The 27,050-nt window shown below is 43.8% G+C and overlaps 2 protein-coding genes across 2 annotated transcripts; both read left to right on the forward strand.

Moving 5' to 3' along the window:
• Positions 1-92: 92 nt before the first annotated feature.
• On the forward strand, positions 93-22,408 carry LOC110845554 (mucin-19). Its single transcript, XM_022091991.1, has 47 exons — positions 93-164; positions 243-713; positions 784-1,512; positions 2,110-2,245; positions 2,327-2,807; positions 2,891-3,041; positions 3,340-3,444; positions 3,509-3,606; positions 3,680-3,762; positions 4,005-4,741; positions 4,830-5,220; positions 5,744-5,878; positions 6,080-6,151; positions 6,244-6,411; positions 6,489-6,541; positions 6,708-7,167; positions 7,343-8,137; positions 8,231-8,464; positions 8,662-8,744; positions 8,812-9,141; positions 9,260-9,402; positions 9,615-9,802; positions 9,943-10,449; positions 10,778-11,080; positions 11,152-11,442; positions 11,571-11,807; positions 11,879-12,142; positions 12,431-12,928; positions 13,017-13,910; positions 13,977-14,240; positions 14,309-14,602; positions 14,747-15,013; positions 15,093-15,593; positions 15,681-15,944; positions 16,071-16,331; positions 16,552-16,842; positions 16,915-17,469; positions 17,687-18,535; positions 18,601-18,675; positions 18,735-18,932; positions 19,135-19,398; positions 19,560-20,192; positions 20,502-20,801; positions 20,928-21,872; positions 21,953-22,082; positions 22,152-22,249; positions 22,323-22,408. Exons 1-47 carry the CDS (start codon positions 93-95, stop codon positions 22,406-22,408), a joined length of 15,384 nt encoding a protein of 5,127 aa, XP_021947683.1.
• On the forward strand, positions 21,968-26,878 carry LOC118434746. The gene is made up of 11 exons (XM_035848892.1): positions 21,968-22,082; positions 22,152-22,249; positions 22,323-23,144; positions 23,228-23,599; positions 23,708-23,934; positions 24,163-24,654; positions 24,774-24,988; positions 25,063-25,316; positions 25,397-25,669; positions 25,758-26,190; positions 26,253-26,878. The coding sequence occupies exons 3-11, from the start codon at positions 22,430-22,432 to the stop codon at positions 26,752-26,754; spliced, it is 3,483 nt and encodes a 1,160-aa protein (XP_035704785.1). The 5' UTR covers positions 21,968-22,082; positions 22,152-22,249; positions 22,323-22,429; the 3' UTR covers positions 26,755-26,878.
• Positions 26,879-27,050: the final 172 nt, after the last annotated feature.

Here is a 27,050-nt window from a genome sequence, read left to right on the forward strand (position 1 = left end):
TGAAAGAGCGGTGCGGTTCACCGCTGCTTTCACCGCTACTCTTGACAATTTTGTTTGGACAATTCGTCCAAGGTGACGATGACCCTGTCATCATGGCCCATTTAAGTAAGGCCGCATTAGCATTGCCCCTCCCACAAATGAAGGGTGACCTCTTTCTCCTACAGGTAACGCAGCAAAATATATTTCTGAACAATTTTTGAATCTTAAATATTTCTACATATTTTCTATAACTCACATCGTAGACAATAGACACCACTAAAGGGGTCACTCACTACCATTCACCCATTTTGGAGGAATTTTCTGGAAACGACGACGTGATCTATCAACGTTCCAGTAATGATAGTAACGTTGACGTCGTCGTGCTAAAGAGTGACGAAGACAAGGTTGCCCTTCGCCCGGGTGGAGGTAAAATGACATACGTGGTCTTAAGGCGAGACCCCAACGCCACGCCGGCTGGATATTACCCCATCTACGCGTACGTCAAGGATGTGGGTTCGAGTGGTGAAGAGGATGGAGACGAAAGCATTAATAACGATGGGGTCGTCACGTTGAGTGATGGGAGGCAAGTCCTGGTCGAATGGGATGTCTGGGAGGATAGGAGGAAAAAAAGGCCGGTAATATGGACCAGTTGTGAAGCGACCCTCTTCGTGTCGTGTGGCTTTAACGCGAGTGCTTTCCCAGAGGAAGAAGGCGAAGAAATTATGTGGGCAAAGGTAATAATAATATTTTTGGTAGTTTTCTTTAAAAATACATAGCTAAAAATATGCCAACTTTTATAAACAGAAACCCCCAACGACAGGGAAGAAAGACAAAGTTATCATTATTGGCGATGAGACAGAATTTTCTACATCGAATCCCGATTTTTTTGATGATTTGACAATACAAGTGACCCATGGGAGGAGGAGTCTGCTTAGCAATTTGGTAGGAGGAGTAGTGACCGGTTTCGAAAGGGGACTCAAGGGGGTAAACATGGGCTTAACGAAAGTGGTGAACAATCCGGTGGGTCAAGTCCTGGGGCTCACCAACGCCGTGGAAGGAACTCTTGTAAAGGAAACAAACAAAGTTCTCAAAGGTGGGCTAACGGGTGGGGTTGAGGTAATTAGTGACTTGGCAGGTGCGATGGGTTCTGGAGCGGGGACGGCTGTCTGTACCATGATGAACAGTTGCGCAAAAAAGGGGCCTAAAAAAGTCATGTTAAAGAAAGTAGTGTATAAAGCGGGAGCTGCTGCGAGCGTGTATCTTTCGGTTGGAACTCCGGTACCAGCATTGCCTAAAAGTATGGAGGGAAATCCACCTAAAATTAGTCAAGGAACTTTCACTCTGGACTCTTCCACGCTGCCGGTGACGGGTGGGATGATGGTGCCCTTCGGGGAAGGGAGGCCCTACCTTTTTCAGACCACAGATCCCAAAACGTTTGGCGGGAAATTAGCAAAAGAGTCTGGAACACTTGGAGCATATTCGCCAAATCCCAGTTCTCCAACTGCGAAGCGCGATTTAGTGCATGGAATTATGGTGAGCCGCAAAGAGGCGATACATATATAACGCATCTATTACACAAGTATGTATGTACGGAAAGGATTACACATAAATTTCCAATTTTAATAACTCATGGGTAATATTGGGTCATCAGCGAGTCTGGTTCTCAAAGGAGTTTATTCCATGGCCCCATTTTCGCCCTCTACGCCACATGAAAGGGGTGAAAATCAGTAAAACTGCCTTGAATTACAATTTTATCGAATTTTAGTATTTCTTGATCCCAGATAGTAATTTCTTCATACTTAAATGTGTACATATAGTCAAGCACCTGTTTCTAAATTTCGGGTTGTTATAAGATGACTATCTAGGGTCAAAAGAATGCAAAAATGATAAAAATGTAAAGTTGAATTTTTTGCAAAGCTGTGTTGGGTATAATCCTTTTCATACGGTGGGGCATGAGCAAATTGAATACATGTACATATTTATGAAAAAATACCTTATGTAGTATATAAAATGTAATATGAACGTATTACACTTATCTACGTAAATAGTAGTACAACATACCTATGTACAAATACAAAAGGATATCAAAATCGGAGACTTGCAGAGGTCCTAAAACTGTTTGTGTTTCAGCTGCCTGTGACACCCGGGTCTGGAATATTTCTCCCCGACGGCATGGGATACCCGGCAAAACTTGCGACAACGAAGGGAGACATTTCTGTCCATGGGTACTCGGTCCCTGGCTTCAGTGGATATCCCGACATGTTCGGTGTGTTCATAATTTGTAAACCTCTTAAGCAATTGTTAGTACCACCTTTACAACTTTTTCGCTTCCCTTTTTTGCCAAAAGTTGTCGACTCGGACATGTCGAACCCATTTCGATCAAAAGACCCAAACGTCGCAATCCGTGTAAGCGTCACCCCAGACCCACCCAACGCTTCCGGAGTTTCTGTGCAAACAGGGCAACTTTACAACAACAAACTTCCCCCCGTTATCATCCCGGATTCTCTTATGCACACTCGGGCAACTTTTACGGATGATAAACACGCATTGGCTCCTGTGATGGGCATAATTTTACAACAACGGAGTGGTGAACCTGACCTGTTTCTTCCTGATGATGAAACTATCATTGCGTCTAAATTGAAACCGTCGCTAAGTGGAATGATGGCCCCAGTTGGAACGTCAACGTCTCCGCCGAGACATGGCGTCCTTCTACCCCCTGCGTCTGCTGGGGACGAGCCAAAGTTTGTCGCGGATGGTGAGGGTGGACCAGTTTCATTCGTGCCTAGTGATCCCAAAATTGCACCGATGGAGGGCACGCTAGCCCCAATGTAAGTCTACTTGAGAAATATATGAGTAAAATTGAAAATACCACGAATAATAAAATATGGTTCCTTTCTTTGTATCATAATAGGAATCCAAAGGTTCCAAACGATTTCTACCCATCGGGAGCAGTGCCTCCAAAACCAGCCAAAATTTTTGGAACAATGACGCCGTCCTCAGGGCAAAAGGTTCCTATTCAGGGAGAGCTTATTGTCAACAAGCCCAGTGCACCGTTTTCATTTGTGAGTGAAAGTGTTTTGTACAGATTTGCATATGTATGTAACTTTCTAATGCTACAATTAACCGATAATATGCAAACCTATCCATTTTCGCCTTTGTCACCACCATGACTCACATCGCCTCTCATATTTTTCTAAATATTTACAAGTTTGGTAGTGGGGAAATTGAGATACAGTATTTTGCATGAATATTCTAAATATAAACCCATTTTGATCTTTATTGAACTCTAGTATTAAATAAGTTGCATAATTGCTGTAGGTCATTTTAGAGCAATGTTTTTGACAAAGTTTTTACTTTTAGATTCCGTCTGGTGTTGGAACTACCGGTTCATTTACTCCAGCTGATGGTGGACCAGCCGTTTCTGGAGCTTGGGTTCCAGGAGTTGCTGGAACGGCTGATGAATTCGTAATTTACGAGCATAATTTTGTAAACACAATGGATTGCTAAATAGTTGACTCAAACTCCGCAGATTCCCTTCGATGAACCAGAAGAAGGAATGGGAGGGCAAAATGGGACCTTCAGCGATGGACATGGACCACCAATTACTCTTGCCATGGGTCCGCCGGAGTATGCCTTAATCATGCAATTGGCTGTTTATAATAATTGTGCAAATCAATATAAATTTCTTCATTTGATTAAGGCATCCTGGAGGACCTCCCACTTTGCCTGGGGCGCCCCCAAAGCCGCCACCCTCACCTCCACCTGAACCAGTGGGGGCAAAAGGTAGGTAACCCGTGAAAAATTAGGCACTAAAGTGTGTAGTTTGATATATCAGCTAATTAACAGGCGAAATCATGCAAATAGATATCTAATTCAATGAGGTGAATCCTTGATTGTGGAACAATTATTCTAGTTATTGTTGCGCACAAGTAAAAAATTAATCCTGCTCTGATATTAAAATTTCATCAAATTTTCTTGATTATCTGGTGGATTGATGTCAAGCATACAATTTAATTTAATTTCAGGCATTTTTAAACCCGACTGGGGCGGAGCACAGATTTCATTTACTCCTCTTAATCCAACCCCCACTCTGGGAAGTTCCCTCTCGTTCATCCCAACCAGCGCGGACCAGTTTGCGCTTTCAACTTCTATCCGTGGAGTCGCAGAGGTTGGTGGACTCTCGCCACAATCAGGAAAGATTATCGCAGAGAGCGCACAATCGGCCACTTTCTTTCCTGACGCTGCAGGCTCCATAGTCGCCTCGTATTCCGTTGACTCAACAGGTGGAGGACAAACCATCTCTGGTGTTATGCTGCAAGGATTGCCAGAAAAATTCCAACCCGATTCGCCATCAAGTCTTTCAACGTCGGAATCGCACGGTCTTCTCACCCTACGTTCTGGGGGAGCACCAATTTCCGGTTCGATGGGAGCTAGCCCCGTCGCACCTGTGGAATCGACATTGTTCACTCGTGACCCAAGTGGTTCTTCTATGGCTAGTTTTGTCCCAGATCTGGACCCTGCCGCTGTATTGAAAGGTCTCTACATTACATCAACAGATTCAAGTTCTGCAACATTCAAAATGTTTGAGACTTTTTCAACAACAATCATTACGACAAGTACAATAATTGTTCGTACCGAGACGTATGGAACTATGACCCTTTCATCAGCTTCCTCTGTTTCTGGGGGCTCCAACAGCTTTTCAGGCTTCCTCACTCCGCCGAATGTAGCCGGTCAACCCGCCACATTTACACCGGACGCTAAGGTGTGTGTCGTGTGTGTATTGTATTTCATTCTACTGTAGAATTTTATACTCATGTTTTGTCGTTCCCAATTCATTTCACATGAATTAGGAAGCCATCAGGGTAAACTTTTTCTCTGATATTCGCCCTGACTTTCCGATTCCTGCAATGTACACGCCACCTCCGGCTGAAACGAACAACAACCCAGGAAAAGTGACCCTTCTCGATGCTAGCAAAGCGCCTCAGTTGCCAAGCAGTGGTAAACTTGTCCCAGTGTATGTGGCCACCCAGATTCCACATGGAGTTTTGAGCGCTGGGTCACCCCTGGCTTTCAGCCCAGATCCTGAAGGGAGCGTATTTGTTACGTTCGTTTCTGATGTCAATACAAGAGCAGCGATGCGAGGTGTTTATCAAGCAGCGGCGAATATTTCTTTACCAGGAAAATTTACCCCGTCGAATCCAGACGATTATGGGAGTAAAGTTCCGCTGGCTGCTGTACATGGTACTCTATTAAGCGAGAAGGTTAGTAATTAAAGCATTATCCGTGATAAATTTTGCGAATAATTTATTTCGATTTACACATAAGATTCGCACACCTTGCATACACATGTTTTGTAAATTAGGCCAATTTAGCGAAAATTCCTGGAACAATGAACCCTCCGTCCTCAAAAGATTAACCTGCTTCTTTCCTTCCCGATCCGGAAGGGTCAATCCCGGCTTCGGTTTACTTGGATGTGGCTCCAGCGGTAGCTTATTCGGGCATTTGGATGGCAGGCAATCCACCAACTTTCTCTCCGCTGGATGCGGCAGCATTTCCACAAGGCGATAATCATGGGAAGGTCCTCCTATCTAGCGGGTCATCCACTTTAATGGGCAGTTTACATAATCCGGGTGCAGGAGGAGGGCCTTTCACTTTTATGGAGGATTCACAAAACTCGGTGAAAGGTGAGGCTAATGAAATGTAGAATTCTTTGATAAAGCTACACGAAATAACAATCATACGTATTTTGCGTGCTTTTGTCTAGCTGAATACTTTACGGACAACTCTCCAACTCCTATCCCGGGCATGTACACGACTGGGCAGCCCGCCTGTTCTTTTATGCCAACGAAGGCGAGTGACCTTCCTAGTGGACCAGAGCATGGGGAAATCGTTCCTCAAGGTACAGTAAATGTTTGAGGGCAAAATGGTGGAAAACCTATTTTTTACGTATGGATGAGTGTGGGCAGCGAGTTATTCTGGCCACCCTGAGTAACAACATATGGAGTTCAAGCCACATAAAAAATACTTAAAGAATAATAATAAGTATGCATGAATTTCTCGTAAATTTGAATGACTAAAACTTGTATAACGAATTATACAGGAGGAGTTGCAATACCCGGAAGAATGGAACCTAATCCAGGATCAGCAGCAACATTCTATCCGGATCTCCCAGGTCTTACCGTCTTAAAAAATATGTCAACATTTCCACTTACAATTTTGTTTCACTAGTTGTAGTAAATAAAATAAAATTATGTTGAATCCCAGGCTCGTTGCCAGCCACATTTGCACCAGATGGAAATCAGGGGGCGGAAATTAAAGGGATGTACACTCCTCCCGGACAGGCTGGATCGGCAGGGTCGTTTAATCCAATTAATTCGGCAAATACTCCTACTGCTGAGGTTCATGGGAGAGTAACCCCAATTGCAGGACAAGGTCAAACAAATAGAAATACTACACACACTGTTTCTGTCATGAAGTACAAAACTATTAAATGTTACATAATAATCTAGTTATTGTTGGAGTGCTGTCGCCCGGCTCTACGAAGGGGACGGCATCGTTCTCGGTGAGATGTGCAATATTTGCATATGCTTATTTATTGTACATATGCAAACAATGCTCTGATGAACCTCAGCAAAACCAAAAAAAAATCTTTTCCCATAAGTCACAATTTTACCTGTATGTGCATATTTATACATATATAATAGTATGATGTTAATTTATTATTATAGCCCGACACTCCCACTACTTTCATGCCTGATGCGAACCCATTTAACGAAATTCATGGTGTCCTATCCAAAGGGAATACGTTCATCCCTGATGTCACATTTCAAGTCCCACATACGCCTTCCCCTGGGATCCTGTCAGCACAAGGAGCCCCTTCTCAACATGGCCTCCTTCATCCCCCTGAGCCACCTTTGTCCACTTGTGGGTTCACTGCAGACCCGAGCGACCTCGTGTCAGGAAAATTGTCACCGTTCTCCTCACCGACCAATCTCATTTCGGGTCTCATGACGAAATCCGACCCACTTCAATTCCGTGCGTACAATCCACTTGAAATGCAAGAAGGATCCGCCACGTTCACTCCGGACAGCCCAGTCGGAGCTACTCCCCAGGGTGGAATTCTGACATGTGCTGACCCCTCAAAAGTTCTATGCACATTCAATCCCTTGAAAGCTGGTGCAATTCCAGGTAAACTAATAAATAAAACCTCATGATAGTTGTAACTTATAATACCTAAGTACATACGTTTTCTAACATCCTGAACCGATACTTCAAGCGTGTATAATACGAAATATGTATCATGTATGATAAAACGGGAGCCAGACAGAACGTGTGGATCTAATATTAACATTTCCCTTGACAGGGGTGGTATCAATCTTCAATTCTGCTGATCCCATACCTGGCACCATGTCCTTAGAACCCAGCGGGACCAGTGGCTCATTCATGCTACAAAATCCAGCCCATGCCAAAATGTTTCCCCCAAAAGGAGGGACTGTCTCATTCATTGTGACCACAACGACAACCATTATTACGCGAACCATCACAGTGATAACCATCACCTCAGTGACGACGACGACCATAACGTTCAGCATGGTTCCCGTCACAACTACTTCGAAGGCGGTATTTGCTAGCGGATCTGGGTTATCATTGCAGGGAATGGTTCAACGTCCCCCGTACCCAGGAGGGGAAGCCTTATTTACTCCAACAAATCCAGATGAGGGAGCCAAGATAAAGGCACCACTGAGAGGTGCAATTACGCCAGAAGGATGGCCTTCAATGCCGGGAACAATGTTTCCTCCAGTTGGTGGAAAAAATGGTTTTATTCCTGACATGGGACCCCCCTCTCAAGCAACGTTCCATCCAACTAGTTCGCCAACTTCGGTCTTGCGAGGGACATACACTGAGCAAACAAGTGCCAGTGGAGCAAGTAATTTTACTCTGATTTCTGAAGATGCTGCCCGAATGCCGAGCGGTCCAACACCTGGAACTTTGGTAACAACGAGTGGATCTGATGGGGACGGAATTCTTGGGGTTTTCGTCCCTCCAGATTTGTTTAAACCAGATTTACGACAAGGTGGAGGTGGCGGTGCTGCTGCAGAAGGCACAGGAGAAGGAGGAACAACATCGACCGGAGCAAGTGGATCTGGGGCTCAACAAGGTTTGGAAACTGTGTGCTTATTACATAGAAATTACATAGAAATTACATATGTAGAAATTTTTTAAAATTATAAAAATTTGGAAAATTCCTTAGCTCAATTAATCATCACATCTTCTGGAGTGTCGATATCGGGAAGTGCTGTAGTATCCCCCCAAATGGTCCGATTTCATCCAAAGGATCCTTCCGATTTGAATCAGTTGGCAGACGGTGGGGGCGTTATTACCGTTGCCGATGGAAAGCCATTAAAGTGCACTGTGCAGAAACCTCCTCCAGGACAACCTTTCGCATTCGTTAGTATATCGTCGCCAGATAGTGGCTTTATTCCAGGTACATAAAACCGACGTAGAGTATAGGATAAATTTGCCCAATTATTTTAAAACGTCATAAAGTTGATCGAGATTTTATGATTTATTTATGCCGACACGTGAGGGGAGTAGGTACTAGTGGTGGTAGTATCTGCTTATTTTGCTTTATCATTTTTTTGTTGTAACACATAACTGAAATTAATCTTTGTTTTCTTACAGCCGTTTTCGTACCTGACAATGATGCCACAAAGAAAATTACTGGCGTATTTTACGTAGAAGGGGGCCAATTTATCTCAGACAAGGTAAATAAGTTCGTTGAAATACCGCAAGTAAATATGCAACAAATGAACTCACTATATTTTAATGAAGTTCTCGGAAGAAGATTATGCCGATGTTGCGCCTGGGAAAATTACTTTTCCTTCGAACACCCTGGAACCAATTCCAGGAAAGATATCAGCACCTACTTTGTCGGGAAAACCTGCATCATTTGTCGCCGATCCGAAGCCTCCAACTCCAGCCGTTTTCCATTTCGGTGATGACGCCACTCAAACTGTTTCCGGTGTTTGGGAAGAACCTCTCACTCCAGGAAGTCCAGGTGCGTTCAAAATACAGGAATCAGAGGGGAAAAAGTTGAGACATCTCACGACGGAAGGACTCCTTTTGATTGGGAACAATTCAACTCCACTCAAGGGAAAAATGGTACATTAATAATCCAAAATGCTCGAGTTTGTCCGTGATAAAAATTAAGCTAATCCATGACTAAATTTCTAAAACTACTTTTACCCTAAATCGTAAATATATGCATTTTGTTGAACAGCAACCGTACAATGGACCTGGCACTGACGCTAGTTTCCTTCCTGAATCGACCCTCACTGAGGGGTCCGGACCCGGATATTTTTATCCATTTGGTCAATCTCATCTCGCTATTACGGGAATATCTAAGGTGTCGTCAACTCCTGGGTAAGACTGGGATTCGATTAATGTGTAGAAAATATTAATTCATAAGCAACAAAGTTTTAAGCATTTGATTGTCATTGGTAATACTGCATTGTGGAATCTGGTCGATTACGTATTATCTCAATGACAAACGGGTTATGAATCTGAATGTTATTTTGATCAACTATTTCCAGTACACATTTAAATGTTCTACATATAAATTTTGTATTCCACAGATCTCCTGCAAGCTTTTCTCCTGATCGATGGTCTGACCTAGCCACGGTTGTCTCAACGACTGGATCCACTCCCGGTATGTTCGTTTCGACCACTCCAAATGGCAAGCCCATCGTGGTTATGATGACATTATCCAGCGCCACTCAAACAGCCACCTTTATCATGGTTACATCTTCTACACGAATAACCAGTAAGTTATCACCTAATTTTGTGTGTATGGTCTCTGTCATCTGTGAATCATAACCGAAACGAACGACTTCTTGGAATGTATGCATATTTTCGTAAGCTGTTCGTTTCAAATAAAGTATTATTCCTTGTAACTGTAACAAGCTATCATCACGACGACAACTGTGACAACAACGACCATCACCGGTTGGTTCACCATGCCGCAGTTGACGCAAGGCAGCGGTGTATTTCATCCGACTGAAGGAAGTTTAGATGGATTGACGCCGGGAGGTACAATACGTGCGTCCCTAACGTTATCCCAACTACCGAATGCGCAACCGACAGAATGTACGCTGCAAATTCCAATGTCTCCCCTTGACCCCATTACCGTCACAATGGATCCCATCCCACCAATGGCTGCTTCATTCATCCCGATTGATAACCCTACCGCTAAAATACGAGGAACCTGTGGGGAACCGACGGGTTCGACACCGACGCCATTTCAGCCATCGACTCAAGCAACAATGCCAACAACGGCGACGACTGGTACCACTGGTTGGGTTGTCGTCGAAAAATTAGGAGCAGTTCCGATGAAAGGAGTTCTTTCTGTTGGTCCTGATGGAAGTCCAAGCTTTACTCCCGAACCAGGAACAGTGGGTGATGTGGAAAATGGTAGGTAGAATTTATTGAAGTTTTGTATCACACTTACTCATAATTACAACTATACAAATATATACATATTTTGTATTCAATGGCATTGTACTTTTTGTGAAGTGAGCAACCCATATTTTGTGTCCGGATCAAGTTCAATTTATTCGTAGAAGAATATAAATAGAAACGGTTTTTGCGTTGCAATGCGTTCATTGAATTTTCTAAAAGTGCATTGTTAAAAAGATTTTCAAATTCGTATATTGTTTCATAATTCTAAAATGTAAAACGTATAGAGTACATATAAGTTTGCTAAAGGTATGCCAAGTTATGCAGATTTATCCAATTCTAGCCGTCGCCTATGTGACTGGTGACCCCACTGGAGAAGGAATCGAAGGTCGTATCGATCTAACACAAGGATCGTCAGCCGGTGCAGGAGGGGTTTTTATCCCCAATGATAACACAGACTTTGTAAAACGTCTAACTCAAGAAACGACATTCATTACGTTCCATTGTACGTCTTCGAGCAGCAGCACGGCAAACAAAGTATTTCAAGCGGTTGTGCAAAAGCCAGAGAATAAACCGGGAAGTAGTCCAACGCCACCTGCCAGTGGGACAAGTTTTATTATCGATCCCATGTCGGTGCCACAGACGGGTGAGAAATAGTCGAGAAATATTAATACCCAATTTGTTGCGATGGCATAATAAAATCGTTGATTATAATAGCGTACTTTACACCGGATGGATCTACTCAACAGTTCCCTGGAAAAACAGTTCCACCATCGAAACCAAGTGATCCTGTCAATTTCATGCCCGATGACCAAGCCTCATTTTCCAATCAAATGAAACAGGGCGGTTCCACTTCAGGAAAAATATACATCGTAACTCGAACCTTTTACAAAACAACCATTATTACGACCACGACCACAACAGTCATTACAACAACGATTACAAGAACTTCGAGCGGATTTTCCATGAAGCTTGGCCCTTCGGGGCCTTCTGGACAGGAAGCAACAAGTGAGACAGACACAAATCCAGATCGTATCAAGTCAAAATTTAAATAATTTGATTATAAATAATGTTTAATAACTGTTGCAAATCATAATTCGATCATTCTCACCTAAAGTTTACTGCTTGTTTTATAGCTTCAATTTATCTGGGTGGAGTCAGATTAACCGGTTCCTACGTTGCACCAACAGCTCCTGGTAAACCGGGCACTTTTGTGCTGTCTGACCCATCAAAGATGCCAACAGGAAGTGGAGCTGGTCAGATAATGAAGGAGACATTGGGCTCAGTCCCAGTTTCTGGAAGTTATACAATCGAAGGAAACAAACTGATTTGTCAACCGAATCCCGACTCTGGTTCAGAAGCGGGGTCCCCGGGTAAGCGATTTTATTATGCATGGACATAACTTACACTAATGTACGACTTTCCGGTTATTTTATTTATGCAGCTACCATGATTGTGATGTCACAAAATGGAGATCGAACAACAGTCTCTGGTAAACTGGTACCCAGTCCGAAAGGGGATGCCTTCGTTGCGGATTCGCCGTCAGAGTTGGCAAAAACATTGGGCCCAGCAGGGTCAGCCTCTACTCCAGCCATTATTTTACCCAATGACCCAACCGCAAAACCTATTCCAGTGTCAGTTTCGCCGCCAACAACATCCGGAGGATCGGCCAATTTTAAGCCAGACCCGAAGACGGAACCAGGGCCAGGTGATTGTGATTTGGGATTTCCACTAGTCTTAAATTGTATGTCACGGTGGTGCATATGCTATGCACGTGAAGTTTAAAATATCCAATTAATAAAGAGAAAACGAGGTTTCAATAAAATCCAAAATATAAGATTCATTTCCAATAAAAAAGACCGATTAAAGATCAGTGATGGTTAAATTTGATAGTGATGGTTGGAACAACAAGATATAAAGTTGCAATATTTCAAATAACTTTATGCGGTCGGTGATGTATGTAAATATAAATTAATTCCTAACTATGATCTTGCAGCATCACTGTATGTGGAAGGTCATCCGTCAACTCCTATTCTTGGTCAATTTGTCCCCTCTCCGTCCGGTGAGGGTGGAGGTGCATTCTATCCAACGGATAGCACCCAACTCTCAAAAATGAGTACAGATGGAAATTTAGAAAATGTACGCGGCACTGTGGTCAACAACATTCCTGGCTCCCTCCCCATTCCGATTACTTTATCTGACGCACCAGGACCAGGGCTCCCTATTGGTTTAAAGCCCGTTAATGTTGAAACACCTGGAGTGGTTTTCACTCCACTATCCAACCCGAACATTGCAATCTGTGGAACCTACTCACCAACTCCGGGATCAGCGCAAGATGTGTTTACGCCGAAAGACAGCAAAAACAAACTCCCACCGGGCCCCACACCAGGCTATGTGCTCATGCCTTCAGGGCAAATGAAAAAGGGGACATTGAACCCGAGTGGGGTTGGAGGAACTCCTACGTTCGTATCAGATTCATATAGTGTCCAACGAGGTAGGTCAATAAATTTCTAAATAAATACATTGCATGAAATTCACCACAACGCAAGTTTCTAATGTTGCTCTAAAAAATCATTTCGCAGCAACAATCACGTTCTTCTATAACACAAAGTTCACGATGACTGGATTCATTAAGAAAACAACAACTACCCGAACAACTACTACGGTGACAAAGACGACTACGAGATCCTCTAGTAGCAATGGCGAAAAGATGGAACTAATCAATTCGGCAGACGTAGCTAAAATTAATCCCGGTGGGGAAATAGCTACACTTTGGGATGGTGACGCTACATCGAAACCGGTTCTTGTTTTGGTCCACCCACCTGGTCCAGGTCAGACCGAGCCAATAATTACAAAGGTAGATGAAGACAATCCGATTCCGGCCGTATTTTCGTCCGATGAAAAACCAGACCTTAAAATATCTGGTACTTGGATTCAATCTTCAACGTTCGGAACACCCGGCCAGTTCTTCCCCGACGGAGGATTTCAGTCGGAGCAGTTTCTGATGGGGTTGAAAGGGTCTATTTCACTCGTAACTCGGACATCATCATCGTCATCCGCAACAACAACGTCAACGTCAACCAATAATAATGTCATCAGGGGAACAGTGATGTCATCAGTGTCTGGAACGACATCATTCTTACCAAGTGCTCCAGTAGAAAAATCAATGCCGGCAGTGTTCTATCCCAACCCTGCCCCACTTCCTGCCACTGGAAATGGGACTGCACCAAAATTTAACCCATCACCTATAATGGGGATTTGGGTTCCGGGCAGTGGAACGACACCCGGAGTCTTTACTCCTAACCCGGAAGAGGCTCCAAAATTGAAGGGATCAACATCCCTAACTCCAGGGTTTGTAAGTCTCCCAATTCCAGGGGTAGCGCCAATTGCCGGAAACTTACAACCAGGATCAAACAAGTTTGTGGTCCCAGAACCAATCGTGAGTACAAGTCCGAATGGAGCAATTAAGCAAAAAGGTGTCAAAATATATAAAAAATCGACACATTTTTTGTATGATTTTTATATGCTGTTTTATGTCACAGGAGTATTTCACAAGTTCGGAAGTCCTCCCGTTGATATTCCTGGCTCTTTTAGTTTCACCCCTCCGAGTAGCACGGGTGGCAGTCCTACTGGGCCTCCTACCTTTATTCCGGATTCATCTCCTGGAACGCCGCAACTTCAGGTTGGCGATCATGATGGCGTTTTCATCCCTTCGATACCAAATGGTCATCCGGTCCCCTTATTTGTCTCATCACCTGCTCCGGGAACTTTTACTGTGAAAACGATAAAAAGGAAAACGATTAAATGTGAGCATAAGTATATTTAGTTTTGCTTATAAATATATGAACTCTGGTTTACTTATTGCCTCGTGTAGCCACCATGACCGTGACGACTACCACTGGAAAGAAAATAATTATTCCTGGGGTATTCACTCCATCGCCAAATGGGGAAGTCGATGTCTTTTCTCCCAACGATCTGACACAAATTACCTCACTAAAGCAAGAACTTGGAACGCAAACGGACAACTCCGTACAAGTCAGTTTTACTACGGAAAAGTCTGAAAAAGAAAGTACAGCTGTAATGAAAGGGACTCTCCACCTCGACCAGATCACTGGCGGATCGGCCCCATCGTTTCCGGTTACTGTGGAAGAAAAACCTCCAGCACCAGGTTTACTATATAAAATTGCGTAAATTTGTTATAAGAGATTGCATAAGTAGACATTTTTTCGACTCATCGTAATTTCAAGAACTAGTTGGCTCAGCTAAAAAGTCTCAAAGATGTTTCTCTCCATTGTTCTCATTATTCATACAGCTCTCTTTATGCCATTGAACCGACCCACGCAGACCTTCGCTGGAACGTATACCGAACCATCTAAATCTAAAACAAGCAGCGAGGGCGCTGTTTCAGGATATCTTCAAATAACTGGATCCGCCATTGGGAACGAACCCGTCGAGGGTTTTATGGCGTTGGAGTCCAACTCAGCCGCTTTGACGAAGGGTGTCCTCTACCCATCGACGGATCCATTCACTCCAGCCCAATTCAAACCAGACGGAGTAACATTAAATGCGCCACAAGAAGGTGGAGATAATTTTAAATCAATTTATTGGCTATTATTAAGTAAATTTGACAAAATTCACCTAATTTTCTAATTCCAAAGCTTCCTTCATGTCTACGGGTGATGGGAAGACGACTATACTGTCAGGAAAAGTTCAACTGGCTCAGGATGGTTCCGTGGCTAAATTCATCCCAACCGGGGCTCCATCTACGAGTGGGCCATTTCCCACTTCCGGTTTGCAAGGAGTAATTTTGTCCAAGGGACTAAGCCCCATGCCATGTTTCCTCTCGCCACCCATGCCAAACATGGGAGGACTATTTTATTCCGCCACATTGGTGAAACGTACCACTTCAACAACAGTGAAAGTGACTACAATTGATAAAAAGACAACTTTTCTGGCAAAATATACTCCTCCGAGCGAAATGAGTGGGTCTGGTTCTTTAGTTCCTTTGGACAATGTTGCGTTGCCTTCAACTGGAGGGCAACCTATGAGCGTGACCTTTACCTCGGTCGACGGTGGATCTACTGAGAAAGTGAGTGGAACTGTCACATTGGGAGAAGGAACCGTGTCCTTTGCCCCCGATCCAGTTACGAACAAGACGGGTAAGCCATATTACCACAAAAAAGTGATTGGTAATTTCTATCGTTTCGAAGTACTTTGAATAATTACGTACTAAATATTGTTGCTAGTTTATTTCTTCCCCACGTCCAACCCTGCTGACAGGATTACCGCAACTGTGACGCAATCACCCAATCCGAATACGCCAGTGACGATTACTGTCCGCCCTGACGATTTAGGAAAACTTCCCAAAGATCCGACCCAGCTGCCGATGATATTCGATGGCGTGACTACGCCCCCGCAGAGCGGACTTTTGGCAGCTCCGCCACCCAGTTCTGCTGGTTCCAGTCCAACTTTCACCGTACTCCCACCAAAAGAAGATACCGCAGGAAAAGGTGCGAATATGGATTTTGGTCTTTCTTTCTTTTTGATGAAATTTCAATTCTAGTTTTTTTGCTGTTCACCTGTGCTCAAGAAAAAATATTTGTGGTTTTACAATTTAGTTTATGTTTGAAATTTAGCAACTTTCTCGCCTTTTGATCATCCCGAAATCGTAATTCCTGGCTCACTCGTCCCTTCAACGACAGATCCGTCTTTATCTCCCACCTTCGTCCCCGACAATCCGGATCAATTGACAGCATCGCTTCCGAAAGACGGATTACGTGGGGCAGTGGTTTCCAGTGCTCCTGGTTCCGTTCCAATGGTGGCTTTGGTGGTCCCACCAGACGATGGAGAAAAGGGAGCAGCAATTATTCCAGAACCTGCAAACGCGCCTGGACCAGGTTATTTCATATTAATGTCCAATATAAAGAATTTCCTGGATTTATTTTCGTCATTATGCGAACTTCCTATTGTGAATTACTTCTCCCAAGCCGATCGATACCACGTTACACACTGATCATCCAATGACTTCATACACGGAAATATAATATATATTTCTGAATCACTTAATAGGCAGAGGTGTGTCGAATCAATACATACAACGTTTTTTTTTCTTTTTAGCAATTTTCCACCCGGATGGACAACCCGACAATATGTTTGTATACGGGCAATTCACCCCCGCTCCCTTTGGTGGAGGCGTATTCCGTCCTAAAAATCCACAACAAATGGCTTCACTTCCCATGGGGTGGTATTCTGGCACTGTAGAAGGAACAGGGATGACAAAGATCAAGTTCAAGTTGCACAAAACTGTGACAACTACGTCAACCACGACGACAACAACGACCACCACAAGTGGATCATCGATGGGATTCGATTTTAAGTTTACGCCGGAAATTGAGACTACGCCGACTCGTACGTTAAAAAGTGTACATAGTTTATTGTAATATCTTTGTCTAAGTTTACGTAATCTTGGATGTATTTCAGCTGCATTTTTCTATCCGAGTAATCAACCAGGGAAAAAAATCATGGGAACTTTCACGAAAACTGATAGTGGTGGTGGGCAGTTCATCCCTACTGATGCTGCGGCAGGTGGAAGTATTCTGCCAACCGGATTAAGCTCTGGATTTATTGTACCTCAAAGTGTTGGGATGGCTCCGTTTGAAGGGCACATTAACTTTAACCCTGCTTTCCCCATGGCTCCTTCACCGTTTAAGTTAGGAAGTTCCCCTGCGATGAACGATATGTCGATGACGATGCTTAACATGAAGCCAATTTCATCAGGAATTAAACCAATCACGGTTTCGGAAATGTCGATGGGAGGAATGACACCAATGACGATGCCAGACATGAATATGAAGAAGATTCCAACGACTGACATTAAGCCAATTGTGACCCCTGACATGCCATCGGGAACTACTTCTGGTGTGACCCCAATGACGATGCCAGACATGAACATGAACAAGATTCCAACCTCTGACATAAAACCAATGTCAATGCCGGATATGGAAATGCCAGATATGACGATGCCACCAATGACGGGTACATATTTCACCCAATCTTTTATGCTCAGCATATTTAGTTTCTCACGTTCCTGATACTTTTTTTATAAGCTTTAATATATTTTGAAAACCACTGTATGTAATGCAATGAATTTTTAAACAACCTAAACCAGTACCTGAGTGTAAAATGATGACATTTTTCGCTTGATTGTACTATGATCATTTTCCCTAAGACAATTATTTATTCTATTCAATAGCGATTCTCTACCCCACGGGCTACCCAGATAAGAAAATAGTCGGACAACTCGTTCGAGGACCGGACGGAACCACCTCCACCTTCCAACCCAATAACGACGCAGAATTTGAAGGACTACCTACAACTTCCCTCCACGGCACTGTAATCCCCCTCCAACCAGGCTCTCCACCGGTCACGGTTACGCTTAAAATTAATGCCCCTTCACCGACGACCTCCCCCTCATCACCGACGACCCCCTCATCACCCACAACGACACTCACCAGCACGACGAGCAGCAAACCAAGCACTATACAATTAACTACGGTAGATCACACTACTGCGTCAGACTGCCAATTCGTCTCCTCTCTGCTGGCTAATGCAGTATTTCCTGGTGTTTGTACCGTGTCTCCAATCCCCGGTGGGCCACTCGTCTTTTCTCCGAACGACCCCGCTTTTTACTCCCATCTTCCTCCAGGGCCATCTTCAGGGGGATTTCTTCTCGAGGGATCCTCCGCCCAGATTGATGGTGTCGTAAACGTTCCATCATCTGGGAACAACTCGTGCTCTTTTCAACCTACTCCAACAACGACGGCGAGTCCATATTTCTTCTCTCCATCGAGCAACCCAACGCTAAGAATTGCGGGGACTTTGATACCAAATCCAAATGCGGACAGTGGTCAGGAGTCCATATTCAAGCCTAACAATCCCAAAGAGATGGCTCAATTGCCTGCTGGGGTAAATCTGGATGGTTATCTGATACCAGGCTCAGGAGGAGGAGGAGGTGTTTCGAAAGGGTCGGTTATGATCACTGGGGAGGGTGGAACTCTGGCGGAATTTAAGCCTCAAACCGAAGAGAATAGTGGGGGTCAAGGTTAGCTAATAACACGGTTAAGGTTTCCATTTACGGACCATTTATAAAGCCAAATTTTTCTTTAGCTATGTTTATTCCTGACGGCGGAGGTCCTGCCGTCCCTGGTATTTATCAACTCCCCTCCGATTCGAAAGGCCAAGGTTGTTAAGATAATATTTTTGTATATTGTTACTCTTAAACTAATCCGAAAATCTTTTAGGTTTTTTCATCCCAGCGTCAGGGGCCCAACCAACGGCTATGTCGGGCACTGTAATTCCCGGAGTTCCGGGGTTACAACCCTTCACAATTGTCATGAAGAGGACGACAAAGACTACGCGAACGTCTACAGTGACGACAACCACTAGTTCAAAAACTTGGGCGTTTACACCGATTAAGGCGGGCGAGACATCATTTCCAGGTGAGAATATGTAGACTTGATTAGTCTTACGACTTTTCATTCTTGGGCAGAATAGGAAAGGTTACAGTTTACAAATCCTTAAAATTAGTTATACATCTAGAGTAAAATTGCCTCTCAGCCTAGATTACAGATTGCAAATTAATATGTCCACCCATGCGATTTTTACGGTCTATACAAATATATTCCTTGCACTTTACTACAGCAACTTTTACGTCAACATCAAATCCGAGCGTGAAAATATCAGGGAGTTATACAATCCCAGAAGGTTCGGGCTCCAGCAGTGGTGTATTTGTCCCATCAAATCCTGCAGATTTAAAAACGCTTCCTCCTGGAAGTTCGGTTGGTAGCGTGACTTCACCAGATTTGCCTGGAATGACGACACAAGGTCAGCTCAATTTCGCTCCAGGTGACACTGGATCGAAGCCAGCTGCGTTGTTTACGCCGACCCCAGTAACTAATGTCAAAGGTAAGTTTCTACTTATTGCAATGCGACACCCTGAAATTAAAATATTAAAAATATCCATAAAATTAACACAGCCAGCGCCAACATAATACCATGATTATCTGTTAATGAGTCTGGATTTGTTTATTTTTGTCATATTTTTGGTATATTTCGTCACATCATAGCCACATTCATCTCCACTCTGGATCCAAATCTCCACATTTCTGGCGTCTACACCACCTCCGAATCTGGTACAGGAAGTTTCACTCCGTCGCCTGAGGATGTAAATAAACTCCCACCTGGAGATGTTATGGGTGGCCATGTCGTCGTCGATGGATCTCCTTTGCAGACTCCGATTAAAGTCAGTCTAACTCCACCATCTTCGCCTTCTCCCTCTGGCAGCAGTAATACTGGATCGACGACCAGTTCAAAAACAACGACCGGTGCTGCTGCCCGTGTTGAAACCATTTCATCCTCGAAACCACCCATGATGCTCAAAGAACCTGCCGTTTTCCATCCGGACGGAAATCCGAATGAAAGTATACCTGGAATTATACATTACTCTAGGGTTCCTGGAGTAGCGTCATACTTTCTCCCGTATTCGTCCATGGAATTTACTAGGATTACCACAAAAACTACCAAAATAACAACTATCACGACTACAACGACAACAATTAACAAGAACATGCGCTATGGAACTATTGTCACATCGAGTGGGTCCATCAGCCCAATTCGTGGAAGCGTCGATGTAACTGGAGGTGGACAGGGGAAAGCAGAGTTTGTTCCAGATAATAAGGGGACATCGTCCGTTATGGCAGGTAATCCAGAACTTCATTTTTGTAAATGCTGCAACAAACTGTTGTGTTCTTAATCCACGAATATGATTATCATAATTGAGACTTGCTTCTTTCCGTAATATGTAGCTTTATTAAATCACGGTTGCAATTTTCTGTAGACGATATGTTCCTCTCCAAATAATAGTTTACATTCCTCCTTTTTAACCATGCGTTTTAGATTTCTGTTTGCGATTATATGTAGAAAATAAACCAAGATGAACCCAACATGAAAACGAATATAGATATAAAATTGTAGACCCAAAACAAATCGTTTTTTCCTGACCTCTACAGGAACGCTGACTAGTAGCGACAAATCAGTCCAAATCCCTGGGATCTTTCTACCCGCAACAAATCCAAGCGACGGCCCAACATTTATTCCAGATAAAGTTGAAGATATGAACAAATTGCCACCAAATTCGGACGCCACATTCGTACAGGCAGGGGCTTCGCCAGCATCCTCTAATTCGCAAACAAGTGCTAGCGGTGGGAGTGAGAGCAGTACAACCTTTACCTTCAAAACGGGAACATCGTCTTCCGTGAACCAAATCAGTCTCAAGCAAACAGTTGCCACGACGGCTACAGGGATACCAGGTTAGGCGAATAGTCACTTTGATAGCTTGGCAATTGTGACATATTTAATATTGCACACTCATTGAGCTACATACATATGTAATAATAAGTACTTACAAGTATGCATGCTTGTACATATTTCCACAGCATTATTCTCCCCATTTGCATCCTCCGGACTCTTAATATCCGGAAATTTCAAGCCCTCTGGGGACGATGGAGGAGGTGAATTTATCCTCCTCAGTAAGGAAGATGCTACCAAATTGAAATCCCTCCTCACCGGTGGATCGACCGCATCCATATCGGGTTTTTTGACTACCACGAAGGGATACAAGGGATTTCTTTCCACCACTAGCAATGAATTATCTTGGACATTTTCCATGTACATGTCAACCTCTAGCACGTTGATTAAATCGTCCTCATCCTCGTCCATGGAACCTTGCGTTTTAGTGCCGGATGGCGGAGGAGCCAACGTCATGGGTAGCTGTTCTTTCGGATCAGGGACATCTAATGCCACCAAGTTTATACCACTTCGTCCAGCTGATATGGCCAAAATTAGTGGACCGGCAGCTAATGGAGGAACACTTATTCCACGAGCGTCCAACACACCTCCGGCTCGTGTCTCGTTCCCACCTGGAATGTCCTCTTCTAGTTCATGGACAACAATCACAATGACAAGAACGATCACGACCACGATAATTACGAAAATAACGATAACGACAATCGTAACGAAAATGAGCACTGGTGGGGCTAAAGTGTCATTTTTTTCTCCGTTGAAGCCTAACCTCCGTGTTGGTGGGGTATTTGTCAAGTCGGCCGCGGCCGCGGCTGGTGGAGAGTTAGGAAATTTTACGGCATCCACGGCAGGGGAGTTGAGCAAATTCCGTATGCAAGGCTCCATATCTGGTTACCTTGTTCTGGACGGCGCACCAGATGTGGCTCCACTCAGCGTGTTTCTTACCTTGACGGGGTCAGGAGATAGTGCAAAAGTTTGGAGTAGTGGTGTTGAGAATAGTGGAAGCAGTGGAAGTTCTGCAGGAGGAGGAGGAGGAGGAGGAGCGGAGAGTACAAAGAAGGTTTCCGGCCCCGAGGCAGGTAAAGAGTAAAGAGAACAAACTACAATATTTAAAAGATTATATGTTAAAAAATAACTGATCATTATATCCACCGTGCAGCTAACTACACGATGGATTCGCAACCGGATAAAATCTACAAAGTAATCTACACCTCTGGGTCGCGTGTTGCAAGCGACTTTATCCAAATCCTAGGACCCGGAGAGGAAAAGTTGACGGGAATTTCTCAGGGGTAAAACACATTCTATAAAAACGACTAAAGTTTCTCAACAATATTGAAACAGAAAAATGGGTCTTGCAGATGGATGTCATTTCAAGGAGGTATCAATCGACATGGTACTTTGGATGCGTCCTTTATCCCAGCGAAATGGATGCCTGAACCAGACACACCTTCGCCAAGTATGTCATCCAGTACAATTTTCAGAGCATGTGATGAAGACTAGTTGAGAGTAACTATATATGTAAATTCTAGTGACATTTTATACGGATGCATCCGGCAGTGGGATTGGCATACATGGAACCTTAATTCCTGCCACAAAGATGGGAGAGGTTGCCTAATTCATTTCAGATGAAGGAAGCATGTTTAACCCAGTAGCCGGACTGATATTATTTGATAGACCAGGATTGCTACCAATGCAATATGTGGCTTCAAAAGCACTTGGGGCGGCAGGGGGTCTTGTAGATGCAGCAATGTCAAAGGGCCAACTAGCAATGTCAGCCATGTCTCAGGGAGCTGGGAAAGTAGCATCGTCGCTTAAAAATGCTTTAGGGGGAATTTTATCCTTGGGGACAATGATCAAGGACGCAGGATCTAAGCTGATGGTCGGAGGTGCCCTCGGGTCTGGACCACCTCCAACTCCACCAACAGCAGCTCCTCCACCTGCACCTCAAAAAATGACGGAGGAGCAGGTCATGCAATCCCAGCAAAGCCAAATCCTCCTCCAGGCAAAAGCACAAATGATGGCACAGCAAGAAAGCGCAATTCAACAATTGAGCACGACCACAAACACGACGCAACATTACTCTGGCTCCTCAGCCGGCGCTGCTGTTATGGACTCGTCGAATACCACAGCATCGAAATTGGAATCAACATCTTCCACCCAGTCAGCCCCATCACCTGTTCCTTCCTCACCTCCTCCGCCTACAGTAGTTGCCGCCCCAGAAGCTGTCACTTCAATGACGGAAGTTGAGGAGGAAACTTTCCAAACTTTACTTCACGGGGGTAGCGTGACGTCAACGTCTAATGCCTCGTCCTCCTCCACTGAAACGGTGCAGAATTTGTACATACCGCCCAGTAGGTTCTGCATATTTATTTATTTATTACGTTACCAGTGTGAATTTTTTTTATAAATTGGTTTTCCTTGTTCAAAATAACAGAGTACGAAATATCACTCGTCCCCATGGGGGCTGAGAAGCCACCACTCGCAATGTCTGAGCAAAAGGATCTCTCAGTTCATATTAGAGGGATGTACTTTACAAATACAATCACAACCCAAGTTTTTGTCCCATTTACGGGAATTATGGGATCCTTTGTCATCAACAATGTTTCCCCAGTTGACCCAAAAGTCCAAAAGATTGAGGGCAATTTCAACCCACGACAACCTATCTCACCTACCGACTATGGAGGTAATAAGGAAGATGGAGAATTCGTGGTGGATCCGTCACGACCAAGTAATATAAATCCTGCCAGCCTTCCTCCCGGAGGAAAAACGAATGGGGTATTTTTTGCCATGGGTTCAACCGCTACAGGTATTTGCAAGTTTTTTCTCGACCTGAAAATGAATGTACCACTCTTCCTCAGGATCAGTGACATGTATAAATATGTAAATATGCATGCATACATTTCTTATTGTACAGGCGTAGCCGGATACATCATCAGCAAGGAAGGTGGCAAGGTAGGAGTGGAATTTTACTTTTATGCCAGCGCTGCCAAAGAAATTGGTACTTGGAATCAGAAAGGTGAGTCAGGTTGCTTTATGTTCAACGAACTGGGAAACATTGTGGCGTTCGATGACAGCATACTCACCAAGAGGGCCGAAGAGGAAAAGAGAGTACCAGGACAAATAAAGGTGTTTAATTTCCAAGTAAGTCGAATTATGTACGGTTAAAAGTTTGTAGAAAAATTGTGTATGCCAAACGCAGCGTAGCATTAAGAGAGAACATGTAATCACAGTTATAATAACGTATCCTACGCCAGCGCCACTGTGTATGACTGTAGTTATGTGTCATTAGGAATTAAATACGTATTTATATGTGTGAATATGCGTATATGAATTATTTAGCTGAATCCTGTTTTTTTAATTTTTGATTAGGGTGCTGCGAACGCACCTAAATACGACATTTACTACCCCTTGGAAGGTGGGGCTGGAAAGTTGTCGGTGCCTGAAACAACAATCGTAGTTCATGGAACCTTCCTCCCTCTCGGACGAGGATACACTGCAACATTCAAGCCTGACTCGGAATCTCCACAACTGACCGAACTAGCAGCGAAGGGTCCAATTCAATCTTCATTTGAACAAGACGAATCTCCTGCGGTGACGGGTATTTTTCCAAACAACGGGATTACGGGAAAGCTATCGTTGAAGGAAGGCGCCTGGGAAATGGTGCTTGATAAACCTGGTCGGCGGGGTCAACTTACTCCTGGAAAAAAACCACTACCAGGGTTTTACGTATACTGTGTTGGTCTGGTTCAAAATGGGGGAGATACTCGTGCACCACCAACCGTGAAAAAGGGAAGAAGTTTTATGAAACAGCCCACGCAGGACAAAAAGGGGCGAGGTTTTGCAAAGACAAAGAAACCAAAGGTATTATTGTGTTCGTATAGCAAATCAAGCGTCAAGTTATGTACAAAGATCTGGAAAAATGCATAATGTAAGAAAATCATTGCATGTCAATCAAATATTTTGAACATTTGTTTTTGCAGGCCCCACCCGGATCGAGTGTGAGATCTTTGCTAGGCCAAGATTTTGGATTCTATTTAGAGCAGAATGGTTATGCTCGACCTAAAGCTGACGACCAAGGGGGCAAATTATACAGTGTGTCTCTTTCTCCGAAAGCATCGGTTGGGAAGGAATTGGACGGATGGTTGCACCCGTCGACAACAGCAGTTCAAATCTTTGTACCTAAAATCGGCACAGCGTAATAAGAAACATTGATAGCAATAGAAATTTAATGCTACGCCCATGTCTGTACTGAATGATATTTTGTAATAGAGGGACCTTAACTGTATTTATACCCCCTGAAACGCCCTCGCTCACCGGGACATTTACAACAATGGGCGGTGGAGATACGGCCATGTTTACTCCATCGGACGGAGCGCAATTTGACAAGATAGTCTCCAGCAGTGGTGCGAATAGAATTGGTGGGCATTTTACTCCAAATGACGCATCCAAAGAGGAAGGAGCAATTCCAGTAGTATTTTCCAAAGGGAAATTTGAATTCTGGATTTACAGCTTGACAAATCCTGGTAATATGCATATAAATTGCCCATCACATGCATTTATGTATGTGGGATGAAGCTCGATTACGAAATATTTTGTTAACTAGCTACACGGGGCCATCTGAACGCTGATGGCACTTTTAGCACCCAGCTTCATCTTCCAAGCAAAAATCCTATTCCAGCCGAGAGTGTTCATGGCGCCCAGTATGGAAAGGGGTCATCCCTCACTCTCCCAGACACCCAACTAACGAAAGGAGTATTCCTCCAAGGCAATACAGGCAACGGATTGACTGGACAGTTACTTGCATTCAGTGGTGCCGATGCATTTTTCTGGACGGAAGCCACTGAAAATATCAGTGGCGTTGTGCTTGGTTCTTTCGGTACGTATGCTCTCAATTTTTGTGGGACTGCATAATTACCATGTTGCTAGAACGGTTACCTTATTATTGCTGACATAACAATTTGCAGTTGTTACTGACAAATCCGCAATGCGAGGAAATTTACGCTCTACACCAACTCCTCACTTGTACATCTTCACCCCACAACTGACCCCGATACCGGGTTGGATTAGTTCAAGCAATACCTTCCAACCTGATTCACCTCCAGATATTTCCCTCCATCCTGGATGGAAGACTCAATTCTTGACTAAACTCAAGCCCAATATTACTCTTACATGGGATGGCGAAATATTTTACGGGTTTGGAAACTGTCCCCACGTTCCACTAGCTCCGGCTAAACTACTCCAAGCTGAGAATGATGAGGATGTGATTGCCTTCTATCTTCAGCTGTTAAGAACACATTGCAATGCGGAAAGCAGGAAGCATGCCACGAGTCTGTTGAGAGATGGTTTTCTTGTGGTCAGGAACAAAATTCTGGTCGTTCCGGAGGACTCTAAATATCTGTGAGTAGATTTCTTTTCCGATTTTCGAATTTCGACCTACATAACATTCAAACTTGTTCTAGATCCGCTCCAAAACTCACACGTTCTCAAACCGATGCAATCTCCGCTGCTTTTGAGCTATCCGTCTTCTCGTTGACGTATTCCGAAGGGGTGAAATCCTCCCATGGCCTGGATCCCGTCCGTTCTTCGAGTGGGGCGCGTATCTCACGATCCACCCACTTCCTCAAGGAACACAGTCTTTTTACCCTCCAACTGAGTCGAGAACTTGTCCCTCGACATGCCACCCGGCTCACGAGAAACTTGTTGTCCACTCTGGTCACAGCGTTGCAAAAATTGCGACAAGATTTGTCCGCACTTGAAGAATGTGTGGATTGCGTTCTGGACAAAGATGTAACTCACAATGATTCTCTCGAATTGATGGGAATGATTCAATATGTGATTCATGAAGGAGCATCGATCACTACGCCATCATCAAAGTTAAGGGCATCGTTTGCCACGTTTACGGAAAAGCATAAGGATTTTGTGGGACGGATGGTGGATAAAATGAGGGATGACAAAAAGTAGTGAAACGGATATACGAATTAAGTTATGATTGATTACGTGTTTATAAGTCTAGTCTCTCCATTGTTTTTTTTCTCCTCTTGAATATGTCGACATCTTTCCTATCTAACTTAATAACTTAATAAATTATGCGTGCAAGTATACTTCCATTTTTAGTCTTTCACACAATCCCTGATTTCAACCTAAACTGGTTAGTCAGAAATCTACTTAAACACGATTTATAGCACAAATTAGTCGTAACTTTAGACTAGGCATGTTACCGTTTTCAGGTTTATGTATCAGCATTGAAATTTATACCT

The sequence above is a fragment of the Folsomia candida genome, unplaced genomic scaffold (genome assembly GCF_002217175.1).
Source record: "Folsomia candida strain VU population unplaced genomic scaffold, ASM221717v1 Fcan01_Sc003, whole genome shotgun sequence".
In the NCBI taxonomy this organism is placed as follows: domain Eukaryota; kingdom Metazoa; phylum Arthropoda; class Collembola; order Entomobryomorpha; family Isotomidae; genus Folsomia; species Folsomia candida.

What these genes read in the sequence shown, in the direction of transcription:
- LOC110845554 (XM_022091991.1), top strand. Translation starts at nt 93, where the DNA reads ATGGCCCATTTAAGTAAGGCCGCATTAGCATTGCCCCTCCCACAAATG. An exon ending in ATTAAATGCGCCACAAGAAG is followed by an intron (nt 15,014 to 15,092) that starts GTGGAGATAATT and finishes CTAATTCCAAAG; the next exon opens with CTTCCTTCATGTCTACGGGT. An exon ending in GACATCGTCCGTTATGGCAG is followed by an intron (nt 20,193 to 20,501) that starts GTAATCCAGAAC and finishes TGACCTCTACAG; the next exon opens with GAACGCTGACTAGTAGCGAC.
- LOC118434746 (XM_035848892.1), top strand. Translation starts at nt 22,430, where the DNA reads ATGTTTAACCCAGTAGCCGGACTGATATTATTTGATAGACCAGGATTG. An exon ending in GAATTTGTACATACCGCCCA is followed by an intron (nt 23,145 to 23,227) that starts GTAGGTTCTGCA and finishes TCAAAATAACAG; the next exon opens with AGTACGAAATATCACTCGTC. An exon ending in CCGGAGGACTCTAAATATCT is followed by an intron (nt 26,191 to 26,252) that starts GTGAGTAGATTT and finishes AACTTGTTCTAG; the next exon opens with ATCCGCTCCAAAACTCACAC.